Source organism: Mercenaria mercenaria, chromosome 7 (assembly GCF_021730395.1).
Source record: "Mercenaria mercenaria strain notata chromosome 7, MADL_Memer_1, whole genome shotgun sequence".
Lineage (NCBI taxonomy): Eukaryota > Metazoa > Mollusca > Bivalvia > Venerida > Veneridae > Mercenaria > Mercenaria mercenaria.
Window position 1 is genome coordinate 84,291,532 of NC_069367.1, and position 25,165 is coordinate 84,316,696.

The following is a 25,165-nucleotide window of genomic DNA, read 5'->3' on the forward strand; positions in this document are numbered from 1 at the left end:
TCATAGGCATCCTGTTGTTGACCTTATCATGGTCACTGGCACCAGACCAGAAAGAAAATGTCTCTGTACATGTTATACCCTACCCCTAGGTATTCTATAAGAACCATGGTCATGAACGGGAAAATATACTTACCCAATCGCGCATTCCATACCTAATACGCGCAGTTCGGTAAATGTGTAATATGGATATTGAACAAGTGGTAATTTATGTTCCATTGTGTACCAGTCGCATTTCTTCAATATTTCTTATGTTAGAGAAACAACGCGTAATTTATAGTTTTTTCAACGTTACACAAAAAACTTGGTTGAACTTCCCTGGTGAAGTTCCAGTCTAGATTACAAAACCATTCTGATTGGCTGATGTGAAAATGCAGGTCAGTCATCGTTTAACTACATGTGTACGCTAAAATGTGTATATGCAGCATAAGTGTGCAATATGAAGTAAATAAACAGTACATGTGTATACCAATGAATGACTTCAAATTCAGAAATCATAAACAAGATGAATTTCATTCATCATTTCGAGTTTTATTGTAAAACTGTGAATATTTTGAATTCTGTTTTTGTTTGTTTACATTTCACCAAACATGTGCGCACTGCTGTGACCTCTAGACCGGATGTTCATTAGGTGAGTTCACGCAAGTTTTTTACTGTAACGTTGACGAAAGCATAAAATATATGGAATATCTCTGCAATATGAAATATTAAGACAATGTGACTGGTGCACGATGGAAGATAAATTACCGCTTGTTAAATATGCTAGGTACCCATTCACCGAACTGCACGTTTTAGGTAAGAAATGTACGATTGAAATGGGTAAGTGCACTTTTCCGTTCACGACCATGGTTCTTATAGAATACCTCGGGTAGGGTATATAACATAATATTTATATAGTTGCATTTTCTTTCTGGTCTGGTGCCAGTGATATTGGTATGGCATATGATCTCGAAGCTGTGCGCAGTGACATTGTTTTTGACTGGACTGCTGTGACTGCCAAATCCAAAGCAGACTGGTCATATTTTGGCTTGCTACGTATTTGCCGACTCATACCTAAAAGACAAAAGGATAATGAAACATTGTTATAGAATTAGAAGTGTCTCTTAAAGACTATTGCGACAACGCAACAAAAAAAGTAATCATTACATATAGATCACTGCATCTGTGTTTATCTATAAATCAAAACACACGTTCATATCTAAGCAAAAACAAATGCATAGTCTATAACTTTGAAGAAGAAAAAATGCAGCATATGGGGTTCAAACCGAGATCACCAAGGTGGTAATCAAGGCTACTCCCTACTGAGCTACAGTCAGTCAAATCGATTGTGATGACTCTAAAACAATTACTTATTATTATAGATAATACAATATTTAAAGTTATATAATAGATAGGTCTTTTTTTCAGCCTCCCGCAAGTGTCTACGAGCATAGATAATACGCATACACTCGATTCCTCTATACTACATTTGTGTGACGTAGAAATTCTTATAAATCATACATGTCAAAAGTTAAAAATAGATAACTTATCGCCGCTGAAATCAAATCTGTCGCTTAAATACTGAAAATGTATTGTAGATTCATGATTTTGATATTTAAAAAATGGCAGTTTTTGCGCGAACTGACTTAACACAGCATTAATAAAGTGTATCTCTGCGCAGCGGCCGGTTACTGCCGACAGCCGGCCAGACCCGAACCCGCTCTAGCGGATTTTAGGGTATAGAGTATAGGTTGATAAATTTTATATTTATAACCTTGAATTATTGTATAAATTTTTATATCATTCTTTTACTTGCATGCAGACAGATCATTCTGACATACATTTTAAATGTTTAAGCTTATTGACAATGTGTTATTTTTCATATGTCATCAAATGAAAATCGAGGCTTTACTGACTAAATCAATGTGTTTGTAAACAACATCAGTGAATGAAAAGTATTTGATAGAAATTTAAAATGCTGAATGTTTTTTTAAAAGAAAATACATTAAATTATTATTCTGATTTACAGTTAAAAAAAATCTTGGGAAGTTTGTTTAGATGTGAATTTTTAGCTCCTGAATAATGGAAAAAATGATACATCCTGTACATCCTAAATCAGCACTATGTAAACAATGGCATGAAGAGAAAAACACATGAATTTCTATTAAAATCTGAATGTTTTGAAAAGAATAGCTGTTTTCTGTCTCATATACAGAAAAAACTACTAAATTTAATTTCTTTGAATTGAAATGCAGGAAAAATTAGCTGTCCGCTATACCCGAAAGCACTGTATTCTCAAAATCGCAGCTTGAAATTAATTGGTTTATTTACATTATGCATAAATTAAGGTCATTTGTGAGTTTCAGCCATTTTTGTTGACTGAGTTTTTGGCATTTTCAGAAAAATCAGTCAACAGAAATTCCTGAATGTTACAATAGACCTTTATTTATGCATACCATAAGTAAATCAATTAATTTCAAGCTGCGATTTTATCTATGTATACTGTATCACGCCTCTTTTTAGCTCACCTGTCACATAGTGACAGGGTGAGCTTTTGTGATCGCCCTTCGTCCGTCGTCTGTCTGTCCGTCCGTCCGTCGTCCGTCCACAATTTCTTGTCTGCACAATAGTGGTTTCATTTATGATTTGATTTTTACCAAACTTGGACACAACTTGTATCACCATAAGATCTTGGTTCCTTTCTTGAACTGGCCAGATTCCTTTATGGGTTCCAGAGTTATGGCCCCTGAAATGGCCAGAATTAGCTATTTTGACCTTGTCTGCACAATAGCAGCTTCATTTATGATTTGATTTTAACCAAACTTGCATACAACTTGTATCACCACAAGATCTTGGTTCCTTTCTTGAACTGGCCAGATTCCTTTATGGGTTCCAGAGTTATGGCCCTTGTCTGCACAATAGCAGCTTCATTTATGATTTGAATTTAATCAAACTTGCACAAAACTTGTGTCACCATAAGATCTCGGTTCCTTTCTTGAACCGGCCAAATCCCATAATGGGTTCCAGAGTTATGGCCCCTGAAAGGGCCAAAATGAGCTATTTTGACCTTGTCTGCACAATAGCAGCTTCATTTATGATTTGATTGTAACCAAACTTGCACACAACTTGTATCACCACAAGATCTTGGTTCCTTTCTTGAACTGGCCAGATTCTTTTATGGGTTCCAGAGTTATGGCCCCTGATAGGGCCAGAATTAGCTATTTTGACCTTGTCTGCACAATAGCAGCTTCATTTATGATTTGAATTTAATCAAACTTGCACACAACTTGTATCACCACAAGATCTTGGTTCCTTTCTTGAACTGGCCAGATTCCTTCATGGGTTCCAGAGTTATGGCCCCCTAAAGGTCCAGAATTGGCTATTTTGGCTTTTGCAGCCATATAGAGACTTCATTTATGGTTTTATTTGATACAAACTTCCAAAATATCTTCAACAACAATAAATCTTTGATTCCATGACAAATCAGATCCAATCGTAGGTTTCAGAGTTATTTTATATCTGATTACCTCCCCTGATTGTAATCAAAATGGATTTATATCAGTAAGTACTTATAGGACTTATTTGAAATTTCATTATTGTCATTAGTTGGACTGAGCCAATCAGGGTAGATAACTATGGACTGATTTTATGTCAAATTACCTCCCTTTATTTCAAATTAAAATGGGTATATCTCCGTAACTAATGAAGATACTGATCTGAAATTTCATTTATGTCAACAGATTTATTTGGCAGATCCTTCTTTTGTTCACTTACAATAAGTTTCTTTTTAATTACTTCCCTTTTACATTACTATAAATAGCTTATTTTGAGTAATTTTCTTATTATTGACTGTAGGGAAAAACCGAGACCACTTTTCTGTGGTACAACATGGATGATACCTCCAATTTTTAGGTGTATTTTGACATATCTGTACCTTTTAAGAATTTTTTTTTCTTTTTGGTTAAATTTCTTCCCTTTGTTGTTCCTGTCCTTTGGACTTAGATATTTTTTCTGAGGACCTTCTTGTCCTTAAGTGCAATGATAACAGGTGAGCGATATAGGGCCATCATGGCCCTCTTGTTGAGTATTACGTGCAGCTGCACGCCTGTACAAGAAATTTAAAAGTAGACAGGTAGAATGGACAGGAGAATAAAAGTAATACACAATGTGTATTTGCAAGCATGAAATACAGTTGATAGTGTTAAAAAAAACAAGAAGGATTTACAGATAAAAGCAGTTTAAAAACAGGTCTATCATGTTAAGCATTGTGTGCAAGTTTGGTCACACCCTGCTTAAATTGGTTCTGGGTGGGGGCTTGCACAAGTTGTACTGGAAGGGAATTCCAAAGCACTATCAGGTGGCTGGAAGAAAAAGAGTACTTATAGTAATTACAGGGAGTGAGGATCTGTGTATAGAAGTGGGGATGGATATGTCTTGTTAGACGGGATGGGGGGCTGACATAAGGAGGAAGTGGTACAGCAACCAAACCATTCACTATTTTATAGAACATAAGGAGGCGTGAATCAGATCTCCTATTTTCAAGGGTACGCCATCCCAGCTGATTTAGTTTGTGACATTATGACTCTTAAACAATTTTAGCAATTTTCAAAGACTTTATCTGTAAATTCATAGATTGAAAAATCTGTGAATTTATAGATTATCTGTAAATATACCACTTTCCTAGACCTGTTAATTGCATTCTGAATTGAGTGGTACAACTTTGCAGAAATTCTTTTTATCCAAAATAAGGAAAAAATTAGAAAAATGTTGCCACTTCAAAGAATTCCTTCTTTACCTATGTGAAAATTTCTGAGAAACTGCTAACTCTTGGAATGATAAACTGTATCATGCTTAATATCTAAATACATAATTAGAGGAAAAATAAAAGAATTAAAATATTTGTTGCCCAAATTAATTAGTTACACCATTTTTTATGAAATGGAAGTGACCTACAAAAAATGAGAGGCAAGAGTTGAAAATGTTGCAGTTTTTGTTTTAAATGACTTTTAAGGTAAAATACTGTATTATTATGAAAGATATAATGTTAGTGAACACATCTGCATCATTTTTGAAAAGAAAAGTCTTTATCTAAATAAGTCACTGTAATACCTTATAGTCCCAGTAACGTCTGGAATACCCCAAGGTTCTGTTCTAGGCCCTCATCTCTTTCTACTACATGTATACATAAATGACCTGCCGGAAAATATAGCTTCAGAGGTCAGGTTATTTGCTGATGACACTGCTGTTTACATCACCCTCAAAAACTCTTCTTATGAAAGTATTCTTCAACAAGTCCTTGACAGGTTACAGGTCTGGGAGAGCAAATGGGACATGGAGTTTAACCCCTCAAAATGTACAGTGATAAATATCACTAAGTCAAAAACTCCATGTACCTGGTAGGTCCAAATACTCACTCCATTGCAGTAAGTGATGCAAAAAAGTTGGAGTTACTATCTCCTCAGACCTTAACTGGACCAAACATGTTAATCAGGTCACCTCCAAATCAAGTCAAACTCTTAACTTCCTGACATCCCCACTAAAAACCCAAATGTTAAAGAGTTTGCTTACAAAACCCTAGTCAGACCCCAACTTGAACATTACAGCTCTGTCTGGAGTCCATATACTAAACAAAACATCCATAAAATTGAAATGGTTCAGCGCAGGGCTGCGCGATAGTTTTCCAACGATTACTCCACATACAGCAGTGTCTCCCAAATGGTAAACAAACTGGGGTGGCGTTCGCTTGAAGACAGAAGGTCAGATGTCAGGCTACTTATGTTTTATAAAATTGCAAATGGACTGGTTGCAGTGCCTATACCCCCTTCTGTTATACCCCCACCTGCTTCACTAGACACATTCACCTCTTATATTACAAGCAGATTCTTACACCCTGTAATTATTACAAATTCTCTTTCTTCCCAGCTACTATAGTTCTATGGAACTCTCTTCCAACAGATGTTGTGCAGGTCCCTATCCTGGAACAATTCAGAATGCAGGTATTGAATTGAAACTGCACATGTGTCTTCAGGGTTATAAAACTAGTTGATAGCATCAAGTCCCATAACCCATAACTGACATGCATTTTGGCCAAATTATGCCCCCTTTTGGATTAAAAAAATCCTGGTTAAAGTTTTTTGTGCAAGTACATATAGCTATTACTTAAAGGCATATAGATTTGAAACTTATTTTTTCTTTTGCTAGATCAATTACCAATGTCACTGGGTCAAGTCCCATAACACTGACATGTATTTTGGCCAAATTATGCCGCCTTTTGGACTTTGAAAATTCTGGTAGTTTTGCATGAAAGTTACTATCTCCAAGACAAATGCAGATCTAATATTATTAAATTGAAACTTCACGTGTCTTCGGGTTATAAAACTAGTTGATTGCATCAAGTCCCATAACTCGATAACTTAAGAACGCTTGGGCCTAGGATCACAAAACTTGATAGGGAGGTGGATCATAATCAGCAGAATACCCTTATTGATTTTGAGATCAGTAGGTCAAAGGTCAAGGTCACAATGACCCGGAACAGTTAAACAGTTTCCGGATGATAACTCAAGAACGCTTGGGCCTAGGATCACAGAACTTAATAGGGAGGTTGCTCATGACCAGCAGATGACCCCTATTGATTTTGAGGTCAAAGGTGAAGGTCACATTGACCCAGAACATTAGAACATTTGTGTACAGTGACCAAATAATTTCTTTCCTTGTTTAATTACTGTTGTTTGTAGCAGGGCCTCAGCAGACAAATACAGGGCCTCCAAGTGCAGTTAACACTGTAGAACCACCTGTGGTACCTCCAGGAATGAATGATACCCAACTTCAGAAGGCTTAAGGATTTTGTTGGGACCTGACAATGAGTTTGAGCAAAGAATGGTGTTGGAATTATCCAAGTTCAAGTGAAGAACTTTGAGTGTATGTTCCCCATTGTTAATACAGTTGAAGATCATTACCTTGATATTGGTTATCTGGATACTCCAGTTAGCACGATGAGTTTGGGTCGGTCCCGATTTTTCTCTTTATATTTTAATGGTATTATTTATTCTCACCTCGTTATTATTAGTACGATATTTTGTTTAGCTTGATGGGATTTTTCAGTCCCGTCAACTTACCTGACTGTACTGTTTTTACACCTGTTTTTGTTGAAATCATAGCTTGTCTTAAAATATCCATGGTATTTGTAAGGTAAAAAACAACCAATTGTTGTTCTGCGATGTATTACTGAAAAACAGGCTAGTTTGCATGTTTGTTTTGTTTGTTATTTAGCTTTAAGCCAATTTAAATGTTTGCAAGTTTGCATTTAATTCCCAATAGTCTAAAACAGTGTGCAAGCGAGCAAGCTGTTTTTGAATATAACAGTTTGGACGAAATATTTTTTGTTTGGCTCGGTAAAAATCTACCATTTCTTATTAGTAACAACATGCGTATTTAACTGGCAAAGAAGCTTGTATGTAATGACAATATAGACGTCCTACACATATACAAAATGTAGTCTTAGAGAGACAATATCATTACGTCGAACTTCGGATACGTCAATGCAGTTTTTGCAGTACTTTGAATATCGAGGTAATGGTATTTGACTGAATGTTCGGAGAACAGTGGTAGAAGAGTTTATCACGTCTTTGTTTGCTTACTTGGCATATACAACATAACAGTGTAAAAGGTTTTAATTACACTAATAACACTGACATTAGCGCGACATGTTGGGGAAAATTACCATTTCATATAGGTAAAGAAGGAAGAAATTTTTTGAAGTTTCATTAAGAAAATTTAATATTTGAAACATTAAAATTGTGTGCCTTATTTAATTGTTTAAACGTGTTTAATGAAATCGACAAAATGCTTGACAGAGCCTCTCATTTTATGATTTTATAAAACTCATTTAATTAACTCAATTTGAAAAGACATGGTTATCAGTTTTGAGGAAATGCTGTTTTGGAAGCTGATTTGATTTTGATAAATCACCTTCTCTATGTAACCATGCAGAATTTAATCAGGAATATACTTCTCACAACTATATTGTATCTATCCGCTGTACAATGTAGTTCAATGTTTAATAATTTACCACCTCTGACGTCATTATCGTTACAGATCATAAAATTTGGCCTACTCTTATCACCACCAATAGGTAGCCGTGGACTTACAAAACTTGCAAGTACTCATGCCCAGTAAAAAATAGTTCAACATACTTAGAACATATACCAATGGCACAGTAATTTACTATGAATAACTATCGGCTGCATGACTTTACTTAACATCTTTTTACTTTACAAGGGGTTTGAATGCATACCTGTATTATCACCAAATCTCAGTATCATATTGATGATATGGTTAGCCGAATTAAATCCTATATCCTTTCTGTACCTGTAACATAATAAAACGTATTAGCATCTGATGGCCCTTTCACGCCTCCGTAGAATCAACATTTATTATACAAAATTCATTGTAAGGCCACACGAAATTGATTACTTGGTCAATGGATTTCCCTGTCCATTTTTTTTTCAAAATCAAAAAAAAAAAACTTTTTTAAAATTCAGCTTCCGTTCGCTTCATTTTTTTAAAACTGATTTCAAAATTTCAGAGCGGGCCTTTTTTCATTGTGTAGCGACAGGGATTCATAAAATTTAATACTTTTAATCATAACTGTCCATTAAAACACCAGGAGAACATGCTTTAACCTTTGTATTTGTCTCCACAATTGCAACAGTATGCAAAATTGACAGCCGATATGACAGTTAGATTGTGTAAATAAATCTGGGAAAGGTCATTAGGAAGAGCTTTCGCGAGTTATTTTCTTCTCGAGATGAACCCAACATCTCATTATTTAAAACCGTGTCATCAAATAATAATTGGTGATAAAAAAAAGTTTTGCTGCGATGATTAAAATACACATTCGATTCTATCATCAGAAGTTGTTGTGATTACACATGCATTATCCTATTAGCTATTCAGCAAGAAGGCAGAAGTAAACAATACGTTTACAAACAAATACAGTTTCTGAATATCCTCACATGATTTGTCCTTCTAAATGTTGATCAGATTGCCAATCAAAATTATATTGGATTTGAGTGAATTTCAACTTTATGTACAGATGGAAAGAATTAAGTTCTCTTTAATACCTTCCTTCAATCCAAGACTGAAAATGGGTAAAAACATGACTGTGATAAAAATTGAACAGGTCTGTTCACGGCTACTAAACGCTAGCGCCACCACCAAATTGTGGTGATAAGGAAAAGAGCTATCGACATTTCCGTGGTGCAGCTATCGCCCGTTTCTACTTGTAAACAAGTGAGTAAAATTTATATTTTATCTTATACTTTAATTGATAGAACTTTTTTCGAAAATCGGAGAATGTAGTTCCGTGTAACAACACTTTAACTACAGGTTGGCTGTAATTTCATTAAAATATTATGCAAATTGTGGTGCCAGGAGCTTTTCTCCCGAATCTGACAGTGATACATTTTTATATCGGCCAGTATTCGAGCACCATTCCGATGAATAGACAGACTGTAAGAACATACCTGCATATGCAAATGGTGTAGAAATGAATTACACGTATTTCCACACACAAAAAAATGACGAAAAACACAGTAAAAAGAAAAAAACACCACTATTTTTGAAAGTGGTGGCGCTGTCACTCTAGTGATGGCGCTATACAGTAGTGGTGGCGCTGTTGTGGCTAATATATTCAATTTTAATGTATGAAAATCCCACAGCGGATCTTTATATGGTTGTTGAATTCGAGGACTTGAATTAATTGTAAAATTTCTGTCTGTTACAATGTAAATACGTAGATCTTTCAATTTACCTGAGCGGTCTAGCGGTGCCACTTGAGATTATCATTTACCTTTACAATGTGATAAATTTTGTGAAAAGACGCTTTGGACAATGGACCGAAACCGACAAACATGACAGCAGACTCGGTTTGGTCGTGCATGAATTGAAATGAGATATGTATCATCCCTCACGTCTTTTAGCAGTAAAATTAAAAGATTACAGTGTCTTTAAAACTATTTTATATTTGAGAGAGAATTTTGGTGAGGACTATTTTTCTAATTCACGCGTTAAAACTGATTTATCCTGGACAAAAATCTTTGTTTGAAATAAATGTATTGCTACTATTTTTCTTGACTGAATTAAAAGTACATGTTTGTATTTAAGTAGAATATTTAAGGTTAGAAATAATTCTACATTAACATTTTAAAGGTGGATAATCAGATTTCGGCCATGTAACGGATTTGTTCGAAACTTTAGCATCTGATCATTTACACTCATTTATGTTCACTTAACACTTAATACAAATTAGATTTTCACTTGAGGTATTTTTAAAAATTCATTTTCCTATCCTGGTTGCCCAACCAAGATAGAGTTATTTTATCATAAGTATAAATTTGATTAACATACTTTGCCTAAGGAAATGTATAAATATTAGACATATTGTAATATATTTGTAAAATATTTGCATTAAAAATTACGTATTTAGATGAAATTCATTAGAAACGCAAGTTTGAAGAATTATTATTACCTCCCTTTGCCTATCTTGGTTGCGAAACCAAGATAGATTGGAAATAAATGAATTCAGAAGCTACACACAGCTTTAAAACTTGCATTTTGGTTCAGATTGTTCAATAGTTGATATGTCTATCAAATGCAAATGTAAAACTAGACATTGTATCGAAATAAAAAGAAATACCCAGCTTTTTATATACTTTCATATTAAAGGGGAGTAATTACAAAGTTTTATAAAAATAATAAAATATACATATCAAATAGGAATCTAACTCTATTTAATTGGTCTTTTTGTTCCTTAAATAATTCTCTACTAGAATATACAAAAAGTAAAAAATGTCATTAAAAGATGTTGATTAAATGTGATTGACCACCTTTAAACAAAGGAAAGTATTTACTTTGACTACAAAAATTCCAAGGGTCTGTGAGTATTCTGTTCTTTTTTTTTCTTGTGTGTGTGTGTGTGTGTGTGTGTTCGGGTTTAACGTCTTTTTCCAAAAGATTTCTGTCATATAAACGACGGTCTCTGCTTGTAGCAGTGAGCACAATGACCAACTTTACAGTGCTGCCTCACTGGAATATCACGTCGTAGACACGTTGCATGATATCCCACCCAGTCACATTATACTGACACCGCGCTTACCAGTCCTAGCACTATCCTCTTAATGCTTAGCGCCAAGTGAGGAAGCTACTAGTACCATTTTTTCCGTCTTTGGTATGACGCGGCTGGGGTTCGAACCCACGACTTTCCACACTCGAAGCTGACGTTCTACCACTAGGCTACCGAGGCAGTTTTTTTTTTTTTTTTTTTTTTGACAGAGGATGTTTCATAAGGGTAAATAACCTATGATCGTGTTTTTCATTCTTTAATAACGTAATTCCTTGCAGGAAAATTACCAATTAGAAAATATTGGTGTTTGTTTTGTTCCGGATGTGTCAGCAGTTCGTATTATTGAATGCCGTAACAGCGCCACCACTACTGTATAGCGCCATCACTAGAGTTATAGCGCCACCACTTTTAAAAATCCTGGTATATTTCTTCTAACCCAAGATTCTATTATTCATGGTGTGTACGTATATAATTATTTGTCATTTCTACACCATTTGCATATGCAGGTATGTTCTTACAGTGTGTCTATTCATCAGAATAGTGCTCGAATACTGACCGATATAAAAATGTGTCACTGTCAGATTCGGGAGAAAAGTTCCTGGCACCACAATTTGCATAATATTTTAATGAAATTACAGCCAACCTGTAGTTAAAGTGTTGTTACACGGAACTACATTCTCCGATTTTCGAAAAAAGTTCTATCAATAAAAATATAAGATAAAATGTAAAATTTTCTCACTTGTTTACAAGTAGGAACGGGCGATAGCTGCACCACGGAAATGTCGATAGCTCTTTTCCTTATCACCACAATTTGGTGGTGGCGCTAGCGTTTAGCAGCCGTGCTGTTGTCTAGACTGTTTGTGCATTTTAGGACAGATATAGTAAGGGCAATGGAACTACATGCATGTGTTTGTATAATACAATCTGACATTTGTAAAATACATGCTTTTGAGTTTATTAAGGGTTCAAGCATTTGACATCCGCACATTCACCTATCCCAAAAGTTATGTAGAGCAAGAGACATAAAATATTTTATGTTTGTCCTGCTGTTTACCCTCATAACTTGTAAGAAATAAAGAATTGTTGTCATAACTTTGATTTTAAAGAATGGTATACTAGTATTGCTTCTATCAGCTATGTAAAATGAACACAATTTTTCGACGGAAAAAGGGGTATGCACATGGAACTTAATTAGGGACAAATAATCCTACTAGTAAAGAGCTTACAAACTCTCCATCCAAGAAAACATGCATTGAAGGCTAACTTTTTATTAGCTCACCTGAGCACGAAGTGCTCAAAGGTGAGCTTTTGTGATCACCCTGTGTCCGTCGTCGTCCGTCGTCAACAATTTGACTGTTAACACTCTAGAGATCACAATTTTGGCCCAGTCTTAATGAAACTTGGTCAGAATGTTACCCTCAATAAAATCTTGGACAAATCCGATATTTGGTCATCTGGGATGAAAAACTAGGTCACCAGGTCAAATCAAAGGAAAAGCTTGTGAACACTCCATCGTCCGTCGTCAACAATTTGACTGTTAACACTCTAGAGGTCACAATTTTGGCCCAATCTTAATGAAACTTATTCAGGATGTTACAATAAAATCTTGGACGAGTGCGATATTGGGTCATCTGGGGTCAAAAACTAGGTCACGAGGTCAAATCAAAGGAAAAGCTTGTTAACACTCTAGAGGTCACAATTTCGGCCCAATCTTAATGAAACTTGGTCAGAATGTTACCCTCAATAAAATCTTGGACAAGTTCGATATAGGGTCATCTAGGGTCAAAAACTAGGTCACCAGGTCAAATCAAAGGAAAAGCTTGTTAACACTGTAGAGGCCACATTTATGACTGTATCTTCATGAATCTTAGTCAGAATGTTAATCTTGACGGTCTCAAGATCCATTTTGAATCTGGGTCATGTAGGATCAAAAACTAGGTCACCAAGTCAAATCAATGGAAAAGCTAGTTAACACTGTAGAGGCCACATTTATGAACATATCTTAATGAAACTTGGCCAGAATGTTGATGATCGATCTTAATGATCTATAGGTCAAGTTCAAATCTGGGTCAGGTGGGGTCAGAAACTAGGTCACTAGGTCAAATCAAAGGAAAAGCTTGTTAACACTAGAGGCCACATTTATGACTGTATCTTCATGAAACATAGTCAGAATGTTAATCTTGATAATCTTTAGGTCAGTAGGTCAGGTGAGCGATACAGGGCCTTCATGGCCCTCTTCTAATTTTCAAGTAGAGTTGAAATACAAGAATATTATGATACTGTTTATAGATCATTTTTCTGATTTGTTTAATGGGTATCATCAGATTTATTTATCAAAAAAAAGAAATGAACATGGTAATGCATTTATTGTTATGACTTGCAGAATCAAAAGTGTCTTCCTTATCTGCCAACGTTAAATGTTAACACAAAGAACAACAGAAACTGCAAAATTTAGTCATTGAATTTACAAGTGAATAGGGCCATCAGTGGGTGATTGGTTTCCTGACATCTGGTGAAATTGCATTGGAAGTTGACAGACACCATAATATATAGGAATGGGTATCTAATGTACTGGTGAGGTGATTGCAGTGTTTTCCATAATATATAATGCTTTCTGTTCTACACTACATTAGAGTAACAGCTTTCTTATTCTTATGTAGTGCGATAAAATCCCAGGATTAATGTGGCTGGGGCACTGGTTTTCCTAGGACACAAACTTAGCTGACACATTAGTTCTATACACAAGACATAATAAAGAAGACGGGACTCTATTCGCTGGAAATATGGTTAAATTGTCAGATTTTCTTGTATCCGCCTGCTGTCACTCTCAGCTTTTGTACATCTCTCATTGCTTGTAAATATTACAATATAACGTGTCCCGATAAACGTCAGATAGATATATTGGAGTCAGGTGTTGAGTGGCTGCCATGTATTTTTGGGGCAGTTTGTCATTATACTAGACTGGCATCAGTCGTTAGAGTCATTACCTGTAAAGCACTTGGCCATAAAATTCTCTCTGATACCACTTTCTCATAAAATTTACAATATCTCTAGCCTCTGTCTCTAACGACTGGACAAATGTGATCCTGAGCCGAACAAATTTCATACCTGCTGATAATCACTATCTCATTAGAAATCATTGCAGACATGTTCATGATGTAATGTAACCTTTGGCCGACTGCCCCAAGGGTTCAATAAACAGGTGCTTTGCTTTTATGACTTGGTGAATAAGCCAGAGAGGGATCAATTTGCATTAACTGTAAAAGATCTCAGTAAGTGTATATAAAATACAATTTAAATTTGAAATATATAGATTAAATGTATTTATCAAAATAGTATCAATTTAATTCTGTTTATGAGTTGTTTGAATCCTTGATAAGAAAAAAATGCGGGAAGAGATTTGAAATTGAAAGAAAAAAACATTTTGAAATATTTTTTCAAGATACCTTCAAATCATTTTGTGAATGAATTAAAAACAATTTATTCCATATACCTTCTAAGATGTTTTATTAATTTATATTAGAGGGTAGATTAATATCTGCTATAAATCAGAAAAAATTATTTTCTTATCTATATATAGTCCCTGTAATTTCATATCTGATTGCAGATTCATGTTAATTAGACTTTAGGCCAGCATTTTTTTATTTTCTGGTTTACGGGAGATTTTTCAAAAAGTTTGGGTCGGGGGGACAAATAAAAATAAAAATCCCAATTTTGAGCAGTCGACCAAATAAATAAAAATAAAACGTCTAAAAGGATATAATTTTTTTATTTTTTGTACACCCCAGAAAACAAAAGCTTGCAAGCTTAAATTGCAAACACACTCACAAATGAACTATTCTGAACTGGTTTATATCTCATCATCTCAGTATACTGTTGTTTTCTTTATGTGTAGCTTGTATGAATAATGCAATTTTCAAAGTCACCAAAGATATGTATTATTTGTGTTTTTGTATGTATCTATTTTGTAGTAAAAATATACTTGTGGTTTTTCATAATAAAATATACAGATACCACAGTTGACATATCATAAGAACATTGCATAATGTTTATTATATAAACATGAATAAAAACTGCTATTAGAATGGGGATATGCAATGACTACTTTAGGTCTGCATCCTGCATACATGCATATTAATTGGCCTTAGATGCAAAGTCTTAAAAGACAGGCATTGTCATACTAGAAAGCCAAAATTACAAATTGATAAACTGGCTTTAAAATTAAATGGCTTTGGTTAAGTTTCAGTGGCTTGAATATTGTTTTATATTTTGCCGATTGTCAGTGCCACCTACATGTATATTGTACGACAAGTCAAAACAATCTGAATTTTGGTTCAGCTGAAATGTGTACAAAATAACAACCTTATCGGCTGATGTTTAAACAACAGTATCGGATATTTATAAGACTCTTCACCGAGATGGGACTTGGACTTAGTAAGTTATGAGTCCGAAAAAAACATTTATTACTGGATATGTTATTATGTGTTCCTCAGTGTCAAAGGCACATGTGACATATAGTGTCTGAATGTTTCATTGATTGTCCAAAACATACTTTCAAAGGATTTTCTTACAGATTTTATCGTATACTTCAAGTGAACAGGACTCATGAGAATATTGCTGAGAGTTTCATGTTTGATAATTATCTTTTGAGTTACAGTACCTGGCTAGAACTTTATTCAAACTAATTTGACACGATCCTAGGAAATATTGAGATAATCTTTTCACATGAGCAATATCTCCACTTGGATTAGATTGCCTGTCAAAAATATTAAACAATCATTAATCTGACTGTCCAATTATTTTGACTAGATCTACATGTAGTTTTAATTTTTTATCACATGTACCTTTATCAAGCATTTGCAGGGACATGTATCATTTTACATTGAAACTGCACTTTGTTTTGAACAGAACTACTGAAAATTATGGTATTAGTTATTTCCCAAGACTTAAAAGTAAAAAAAAAATATGTTTAGCAAGTTGATACTCACTTTTGCTCTTCCATTTTGCCATTTCTTTGGTTTCTTTCCTTTTTATCAAGTGTGGTATTTTTCTGACAGTCCCACATGAATTTGATCGTTGTCCAATTATAACATACAGACAACAAATCTCGTACATGTGATACGCCAGATTTTTCAACATCTGGACAGCGTTGATAGTGAAGGTCATTTTTCGTATGTGATTATTCCTAATGTTGAGCTTTAGGTTCTGTAATTTCTACTCAGATCCATTTTGCTTACAATACTTGTTATCTCTGCAAACTTATTCCAAAGATTATTGTCTGTTAACTTGTATTTATTTCCTATTTAATTTCACACAGTTTACATTCATGTAGGCCGCCATTTTTCATGCGTCTGCTGATCTTGATTATGTAACGTGTATCGAGCAGACTCCTTCTAATATACATAAATTTTCCTCTAGCTTCTTTGCTATCTTGATTTTGTTAAAACAATTATTCAAGAAATATTAAATATATGTAACAAATCAGTCAAATTTATGGTATATCAATTTGTCTGTGGCCTACAGTATTTATCTTAAAACGCATATACTAATTTTGCATGGGTTTCCAAACCCTAATGATTTGAGACAATTAATTTGTTCAATGATTAAAAGGATATAAACTACTATGAATCAAGAGGCATAAAACAACGTATTATAAAGCCTATGGCATAGGTCTTTATCCTATATTAACTATATTGATTGGTTTGAATATCTGTATCCTTGATCTACTATCCTATATTCCTTATATTCATTAAATGTCCATAGCCTACGTCCGTAGACCTGGGCCTCTGTCCTATAGCCACTATATTAACCTGCGACACGGTCTTTCTATTTTTCCTGTTACTCTTTCTGTAGCGCTATACACTATAGAAAACACGAGTCAGGAAAGGTAGTTATTTATCCAAAGTCCCAGATATTAATTCAGCTTATCTTCTTCACGATCTGCACTCCAAGAGCTTCAAATAAATTCTGACAACAACTGCTTAGATCCGCCTATTTAAACCATCTAACAGTGGCGCCACCTACATGCTTGCTTTTGATTGGCTATATTCTGTTTACCGGTCTCAAAGACAAAATCATAGATATCGTATTGATCACAAGGAACCAATCCATTAAATGCGTTAAACTAAACAATAACCAATAGATATCATTGTGATAGGTAAGTTATCGTACTTTTAAGATCATATTGATTCATTTTGTGTGATAAAATATCAAAAATACTTACTTTAACTAGTATATTTTGTTGTTTATTTACACTGTTTGCAAATGCTTCTGCAGGTAAGTAAATAAAAGGGAAGTAACTTTTGTTGTCATATTATAAGGGATCAGTGACTCTTATGTACCAGTATATTTTCGTTACATTACCCACGCCTCTGAAGGCATGCGTCCCGCATGAATATAGACAAAATAATTTCTGTATAAATTTACCTGTTATTTTTACTCTGAATACCTTGTTGCATTACAGGAGGATAACACAATCATGTTTTACAAGAAACAACTGAATTTCTATATACTTCTCAAAGTTACCATTGTCATTACTTTATGACTTTTTAAATATTAAAATAAAACTAAATGTATACATTTGTTAGTCAAATATTTTTCTCCTGTATTTACTCTTATACTTTTAATTGCCATGTCCCCACATTATGTGAGAGTAGAACTCAAATCGACCACTTGTACAAAGGGCCGCATCTATTACACTTAAATGGATCATTCACAGTGTGAATACCCAAGTGAAGATTTAACAAGACAGAATCCTTAAAGTATATTTGGCAATAGCGGCATTCATTCTTTAACTCCGACCTATCTTCATCTTTACTCTTGTGTTCCTCTTTATCTATTTCTGTATTCTCAGTTTGCGTTTCAGTGGATTTCAGTAACACATGTGAAATTTCATATGTCTGTGTTTCTGTGGCTTTGATCCTCTTTGACTGGTCATTCTCTATCTTCTGATCAGCCTTCCTCTTTGGTGTCAGTACCGAAATAGGTCTTGTCTGTTTTCTGAAGATTCTACCTGTCCGTATGTCCTGTACCACTCTGTTATCTTCTTTGGGTCCATTCTCTTCGGACTCCTTTTCTTCTTCCTTGTCCTTTGACCCTACTTCAGGTTGTTTCTTTACTGGTATATTCAGTTCTGTTTTCTCGTGTTCGGATTTTTTTCTTCTGGGTTTTCAGTTGTTTCGTTCTCAGATTCATCATCTGACTTACTTTCATCTGTGCTTTCTCTGTCCTCTAATTCACCTATCTCTATATCTGGAGCAAAATCCATAAAATCATAATTACTATCAGAGGACTCGTCTTTTGTTGTACTTGGGATCTCTGACATATTCTTCTCTGACGGTTTGTTCTTCAAATCCATTAATTCGTAATCATTATCCGACGACTCATCTCTTGATGTGCTTTGCTTCTCTGAGGGTTTGTTTAACGGTTCCTGTGTTTTCTTTGTTTTGTCAATCTGAATTGTTTCTGTGGGAGCCTTTACTTCAGCGTGAACCCTTGACATATGCTTTTTGAGATACACAGTTTTCTTGAACATTTTGTTACATTTTGTGCAGGAGTGATTTTCTTCACACTGACGAACATGTGCAATGAATTCCTTGGATGTCGTGTACCCTCGGCAGATTGGACATACTGGTTTTCTTGCCGTCTGTTTTGTTCTAACCATACTGAAAATAGAAAAAGCATAGTCTTTTAAGTAAGAAGGTTTTACTATTTTTCTACCTAACTTTGTTCTTACAGGTTCTTTATCGGATAGACAGGTTTCATCTCCCTCTGAAATAACAAAAGAATCGTTATTTTCTACTTCTTCTATCTCTTGTGTCTGTATTTCTGGTTCGTCTGCTGTATCTTCTTTGAGACGTTGGTCTTTGGCTTTTCTCATCCAGTTTATATGTATAACCTGTAAAGATTCGAGATAACCACAGTTTACTTTGAACAAGACTTCAGATATTTTGTCAACTACCTTGAATGGTCCTCGCCAGAACGATGTGAACTTTGATGCACAACCTACCTTTTTAACTGGAAAGAAAACATATTCGTTATCACCTATGTTAAAGTTTGTAAAGGACAATTTGTTATCATGATACATTTTCTGACGTACAATTGAACGGCCTGTATTTTCTCGAATCACTTTATGGGCCTTTTCTAATTTTTTTTTGTAATTCCCATACCCATTGTGAACAAGGTATTGATTTTATAATAGGGGGCATTTCAAAGGCAAGGTCTAAGGGTGTTGATGTTTCTCTACCTAACATTAAAACGTTTGGTGTCATTCCAGTTGTTTCATTTTCTGTGGTTCTATATGCCATCATGACATAGGGCAGTTGTTCATCCCAATCACGATGGTTGTCTTCTACGAACATGCTTACATAGTGGCTAATGTTTTATTGAATTTTTCTACCATTCCATCAGACTGAGGGTGATAGGCAGTAGTTCTTGTTTTCTCTATTTGCAAAAGTTCACACATTTGTTGGAAAAGTGCACTTTCAAATTGTCTACCCTGATCCGAGTGTATATATTTGGTATTCCGAACCTTGTAATTATTTCTTCAACCAATATTTTTTTGCAACAGTGCTAGCTTCCATATTTGGCATAGCGAAAGCCTCTGTCCATTTTGTGAAATAATCTGCTACCACTACAATATATTTGTTTCCCTTTTCTGTCTTTGGCAATTCTCCTAATATATCTATTGCTATCCTTTCCATTGGATACCCTGATCGTACAACTTGCATGGGTGCTTTCTTCTTTGGTATTGGACTTTTTCGTTTTAAACAAGCCTCACAACCTGAAACGTATGTTCTTACATCATTTTGAAGTCCTGGCCAATAGTACCTTTGCTGTATTTACTTAAGTTTTCTTGATACCAAGATGGCCGGATGTTTTTATGTCATGGGAATATTTTAAAACCTTAAGTCTATAACTTAATGGTACAACTGTTTGCCATTTCACAGTGCCAGTGTCTAGGTCTTCCCACTGTCTGACCAATAACTCGTCTTTAATGTCCAGTCGCGACCACTGTGTCCACAGTGACTTAAGATAATAACTTTCACTACCTATATCTTTTTTAGTCCGGTCTATGTCCTTCTTCAAGCCATTTCATAACAATCTGAATGTTTGTATCATTCTGTTGAGCATATAACAACGATCCTTCATTTGTTTCAGTCAACTGAACAGATGCTAATTTGTTGATTCGTCTTTGAATTGGATGGCCATTAAGACCACATTGTCTACATGGAATCCTACTTAAAGCATCAGCATTTGTATGCAATTTGCCAGGCCTGTGCTCTATTTTCATATCATAAGATGAAAGTATCTCAAGCCATCTGGCAACCTGTCCTTCGGGATTTTTAAAGTTCAATAACCAACGTAATGAGCCATGATCTGTTCTTATTGTAAATCTGTTTCCATACAAATAATGTCTATAATATTTAACGAAATGAACTAAGGCCAACAATTCCTTCCTTGTTACGCAATACTGACGCTCAGATTTTGTCAATGTACGACTTGCGTATGCTATTACACGTTCCTGACCTTCAATGTCCTGTGATAAAACAGCTCCAATTGCTATGTCACTTGCATCAGTGTCTAGAATAAATGGTTTGGTAAAGTCGGGATGAGACAATATTGGTGATTCTGTTAGCTTTCTTCTCAAAGCTGCAAATGCTTCTGAACATTCTTCAGTCCAGATAAAACGTTTTCCTTTTTCTGTAAGTCTGTGTAGGGGTTTAGCTATCTCTGAAAAATTAAATACGAATTTCCTGTAGTAACCACAAATGCCTTAAAAGGATCTCAGCTCATGTACATTTTCTGGTTCTGGCCAATTCTGAATGCATTCAATCTTCTTAGGATCAGTCTGAATACCTTCTTCCGACACTATATGACCTAAGAACTCAACTTTTTTAGCAAACAAATTACATTTTCTTGCTTTCAACTTTAGGCCTGCATCCTCTAAACGTTTAAACACTTGATAGAGATTGTTGATCATATCTTCAAAGGTTTTCCCTGCGATTATAATGTCATCGAGGTATATCAAGCAAATGGACCAGTGTAACCCAGCTAAAATAGTTTCCATCAACCTCTGGAAGGTTGCTGGGGCATTACATAATCCAAAAGGCATTACACGGAATTCGAATAAACCTTGCCTTGTCATGAACGCAGTCTTCTTTTGATCTTTAGAATCGACTTCTACCTGCCAATATCCCGAGTTTAGATCAAGACAGGAGAACCATTTTGACCCAGATAGCTGGTCAAGTGATTCATCTATCCTAGGGATTGGGTATGCATCTTTTGTCGTGACATTGTTTGACCTTCCTGTAGTCAATACAGAAACGACGTGTCCCATCTTTCTTCTGTACAAGTACCCTCCACTTGACCATGGACTTGAAGATGGTTGGATGATATTTCTTTCTAGCATCTCTTGTACCTGTCTTTTAACTTCCTGGTTCATATGTTCCGGTAACCTTCTTATTGGCTGTTTAATTGGACGGGCATCACCTGTAGGAATATGATGGTGTTGATACCTGTTCGCCCTATATCTGCGTCCGTTTTAGAGAAAATATGAGAGAAATTTATTAAGAAGTTTTAAAACAGCTTTACATTGCTTTTTGTCTAAACCACTTGTGGCTCTTTGATAGAGATCTAACATATGACTAGGTAATTTTGTACTATTTTTAATAGTCGGCTTTATTGAAGACCTGACGTTTGTTACAGGGCTCATTGAAGCTATGTGAGTACCGGGAAATAGTGTCTGAGAATCTTCAGAGAGGTTTATTATTCTAACTGATATTTTGTTTTCTGCCGTTACTAAAGTTCGTGCAACAAGACCTTTGTCTTCCATGATAGGGCGATCAATTTGTTCTATCAAATATAAGCCCTTATTTGGACTATGGGTATCTCCAATTTTGCCATCAATTAACTTTTCTGCATAAGCCGGAATAACGGTCCTTTCAGAAACTACAATTCTATAACAAACCCATTTGACCTGTACAATTTAGACGGCAAATTTTCCCATTCAGTGTTATTGTATTGTCTGCAATACTGATAGAAGCATTTGTTAATTTCATGAAGTCTAATCCTATTATTGCATCCACGTCTATGTCCGAAACTACAACTCCTATTAAAGTTTCTATCCCTTCAATTTCAATAGTTACACGTGTTCGTCCTCTTATATTAAGTGGTGCCCAGAGGCTGTTACAATATCAGAATCAAATGAATCTAAGTTTGTTGGAGCACTTATAGTGTCCATTAATTTACCAGAAATTACTGTTAAGGTGGCACCTGTGTCGACTAAACAAGAAGCCGTGAAACCATTAATATTTGCATTAACATATAGCCGGAGCCTACTTTAGCTGAAGACCTTAAATTATGTTTGACAGAAGAAACAGGGTTTTGAGTTTGTCGCTTGGGACAATTGAATTTCATATGTCCATATTCACCGCATTCGTAACATGTTTTCTCAGTTTTCTTTCTGGGTAATTATTATTTTTATATCTGTCATGACCTACTTCACGACTTGAATTTCTAAAGGTTCGACCTTGTTCATGTTCTTCTCTATTTCGAGGACCAGTTCTATTAAAATCATTTCTGTTATAAGCGGTTTTCATCTTACCTTCCCGTAATGATTTCTCTATCTGAAACATTGCATTTTGTAATCTCTGTACATCTTGTTTTAATTTGGACTGACTATCATCTGTATGTTTGAATGATCGCAAGTATCCCTGTCCATCTAATGTCTTCCTTTCTGCTTTGTTAAAAGCCTCTAACTCAACGGCGTGTCTTACAGCATCGTTTAAGCTAGTTGGGCGAGCTTGTTTAATTCTGAGTCTCATATCGGAGCTTATTAGTGAATCTATAAATTGTTCTTTGGCTAGAGTTTCTCTTACATCCGACGGCGCTGACGGGTATGCTAAATTTGTTAATCTCCTTATGTCTTGTCCCATTTCTGATAACGATTCTGTAGCTTTTTGCCTACGTTCTCGTAACTGAGCTCTATATAACTCAGTTTGATTGGGTGGCGAAAATCTTTCTTGTAGGGCGGAAACCAGCTCTTCATAATTTGGTGTTTTGTTTGTTAAGTTGCCAAAAACGCCCTGCGCTTGTCCTCTAAGCGAAACGGATAAATAAAGTCCTTTTTCTTTTTCTGTCCATTTGTTTATCTCTGAACATGCCTCAAAATGTGCTTTATAATCTATCCAAGAATTAGTTCCATCATATGTAGCTGGCTTCATCATGACAGTTCTTTTTGATGTTAAGCCATATTCACTATTCATATTTTCTGTCTGGCATTGATTTTCCGTAGTTATATTACTCGTTGTAGTCGTATTTTGCTCAGATGTTTGCTTAGGCTTTCGATCTCGAAATGTAACGAATTTGTCTCGGGGACTCATATTTGTATTGAAATTCAATGGCGATGTTTTGAATATCTCTGTTTTAACATCTTTCAAACCTGTATTATATACAGGTGTTGGCGGAAGAAACCTACGTCGTCTCTCATCAAGTGGTGTTGCCAATTTTCTCTTCATAATTTTAGGTGTTGATGATAGAGGTGCTTGATCTTCCTCATTGGTTTTCAATCCTTGAAGCTGGTGTTGAAATGACATCTGCATAGAGTCTATTTCTCTTTCTAACGATGATATTTCGTTCTGCAATTTAAGAGCTTCATTCTGGCGCTGCAAATTTTCTAAATTGCTCATGCAACAATAATAGCTCATCGTCATAGGTTTGGGTCACACCTTCAGCCATTGTATATATAGAGTTGCGAGTCGAAGATAATGGTGATTTTATCTATCTGATCCCACCGCTGCCACCAAATTTGTAACGTGTATCGAGCAGACTCCTTCTAATATACATAAATTTTCCTCTAGCTTCTTTGCTATCTTGATTTTGTTAAAACAATTATTCAAGAAATATTAAATATATGTAACAAATCAGTCAATTTATGGTATATCAATTTGTCTGTGGCCTACAGTATTTATCTTAAAAGCATATACTAATTTTGCATGGGTTTCCAAACCCTAATGATTTGAGACAATTAATTTGTTCAATGATTAAAAGGATATAAACTACTATGAATCAAGAGGCATAAAACAACGTATTATAAAGCCTATGGCATAGGTCTTTATCCTATATTAACTATATTGATTGGTTTGAATATCTGTATCCTTGATCTACTATCCTATATTCCTTATATTCATTAAATGTCCCTAGCCTACGTCCGTAGACCTGGGCCTCTGTCCTATAGCCTCTATATTAATCTGCGACACGGTCTTTCTATTTTTCCTGTTACTCTTTCTGTAGCGCTATACACTATAGAAAACACGAGTCAGGAAAGGTAGTTATTTATCCAAAGTCCCAGATATTAATTCAGCTTATCTTCTTCACGATCTGCACTCCAAGAGCTTCAAATAAATTCTGACAACAACTGCTTAGATCCGCCTATTTAAACCATCTAACAGTGGCGCCACCTACATGCTTGCTTTTGATTGGCTAATATTCTGTTTACCGGTCTCAAAGACAAAATCATAGATATCGTATTGATCACAAGGAAACCAATCCATTAAATGCGTTAAACTAAACAATAACCAATAGATATCATTGTGATAGGTAAGTTATCGTACTTTTAAGATCATATTGATCATATTTGTGTGATAAAATATCAAAAATACTTACTTTAACTAGTATATTTTGTTGTTTATTTACACTGTTTGCAAATGCTTCTGCAGGTAAGTAAATAAAAGGGAAGTAACTTTTGTTGTCATATTATAAGGGATCAGTGACTCTTATGTACCAGTATATTTTCGTTACAATTAAAAACCTCTACCTTACAGTTAAACTTTTATTTTTGGCAGCAGCAATTATGGACGGTTGGCGGATAAAATGAAAATAAAAGTACTGAAAATGACTTTTATTTTTATTTTGTTTTGTCAAAAAATAGGGTCGGCGCTCCCGTAAACCAGAAAACTAAAAAATGTTGGCCTTAGTGGTCTCTTGTCAATGGCATGGTGCTATGTATTACATCAATTATGATTCTGTTTAGATACAAAGTGAAGACATTGCTGTGCACCAGGGTGC

At 35.1% G+C, this 25,165-nt stretch overlaps 2 protein-coding genes across 2 annotated transcripts; both read right to left on the reverse strand.

The window, feature by feature from the left end:
• Positions 1 to 870: 870 nt before the first annotated feature.
• LOC128558703 (uncharacterized) lies at positions 871 to 16,429 on the reverse strand. The gene is made up of 3 exons (XM_053548839.1): positions 16,087 to 16,429; positions 8,270 to 8,343; positions 871 to 1,050 (listed from the first exon to the last, which is right to left on the reverse strand). Exons 1-3 carry the CDS (start codon positions 16,161 to 16,163, stop codon positions 887 to 889), a joined length of 315 nt encoding a protein of 104 aa, XP_053404814.1. The 5' UTR covers positions 16,164 to 16,429; the 3' UTR covers positions 871 to 886.
• A 1,358-nt stretch (positions 16,430 to 17,787) lies between these two features.
• Positions 17,788 to 24,808, reverse strand: LOC128558841 (uncharacterized). Its single transcript, XM_053549058.1, has 2 exons — positions 24,764 to 24,808; positions 17,788 to 18,762 (listed from the first exon to the last, which is right to left on the reverse strand). Exon 2 carries the CDS (start codon positions 18,759 to 18,761, stop codon positions 18,225 to 18,227), a length of 537 nt encoding a protein of 178 aa, XP_053405033.1. The 5' UTR covers position 18,762; positions 24,764 to 24,808; the 3' UTR covers positions 17,788 to 18,224.
• Positions 24,809 to 25,165: the final 357 nt, after the last annotated feature.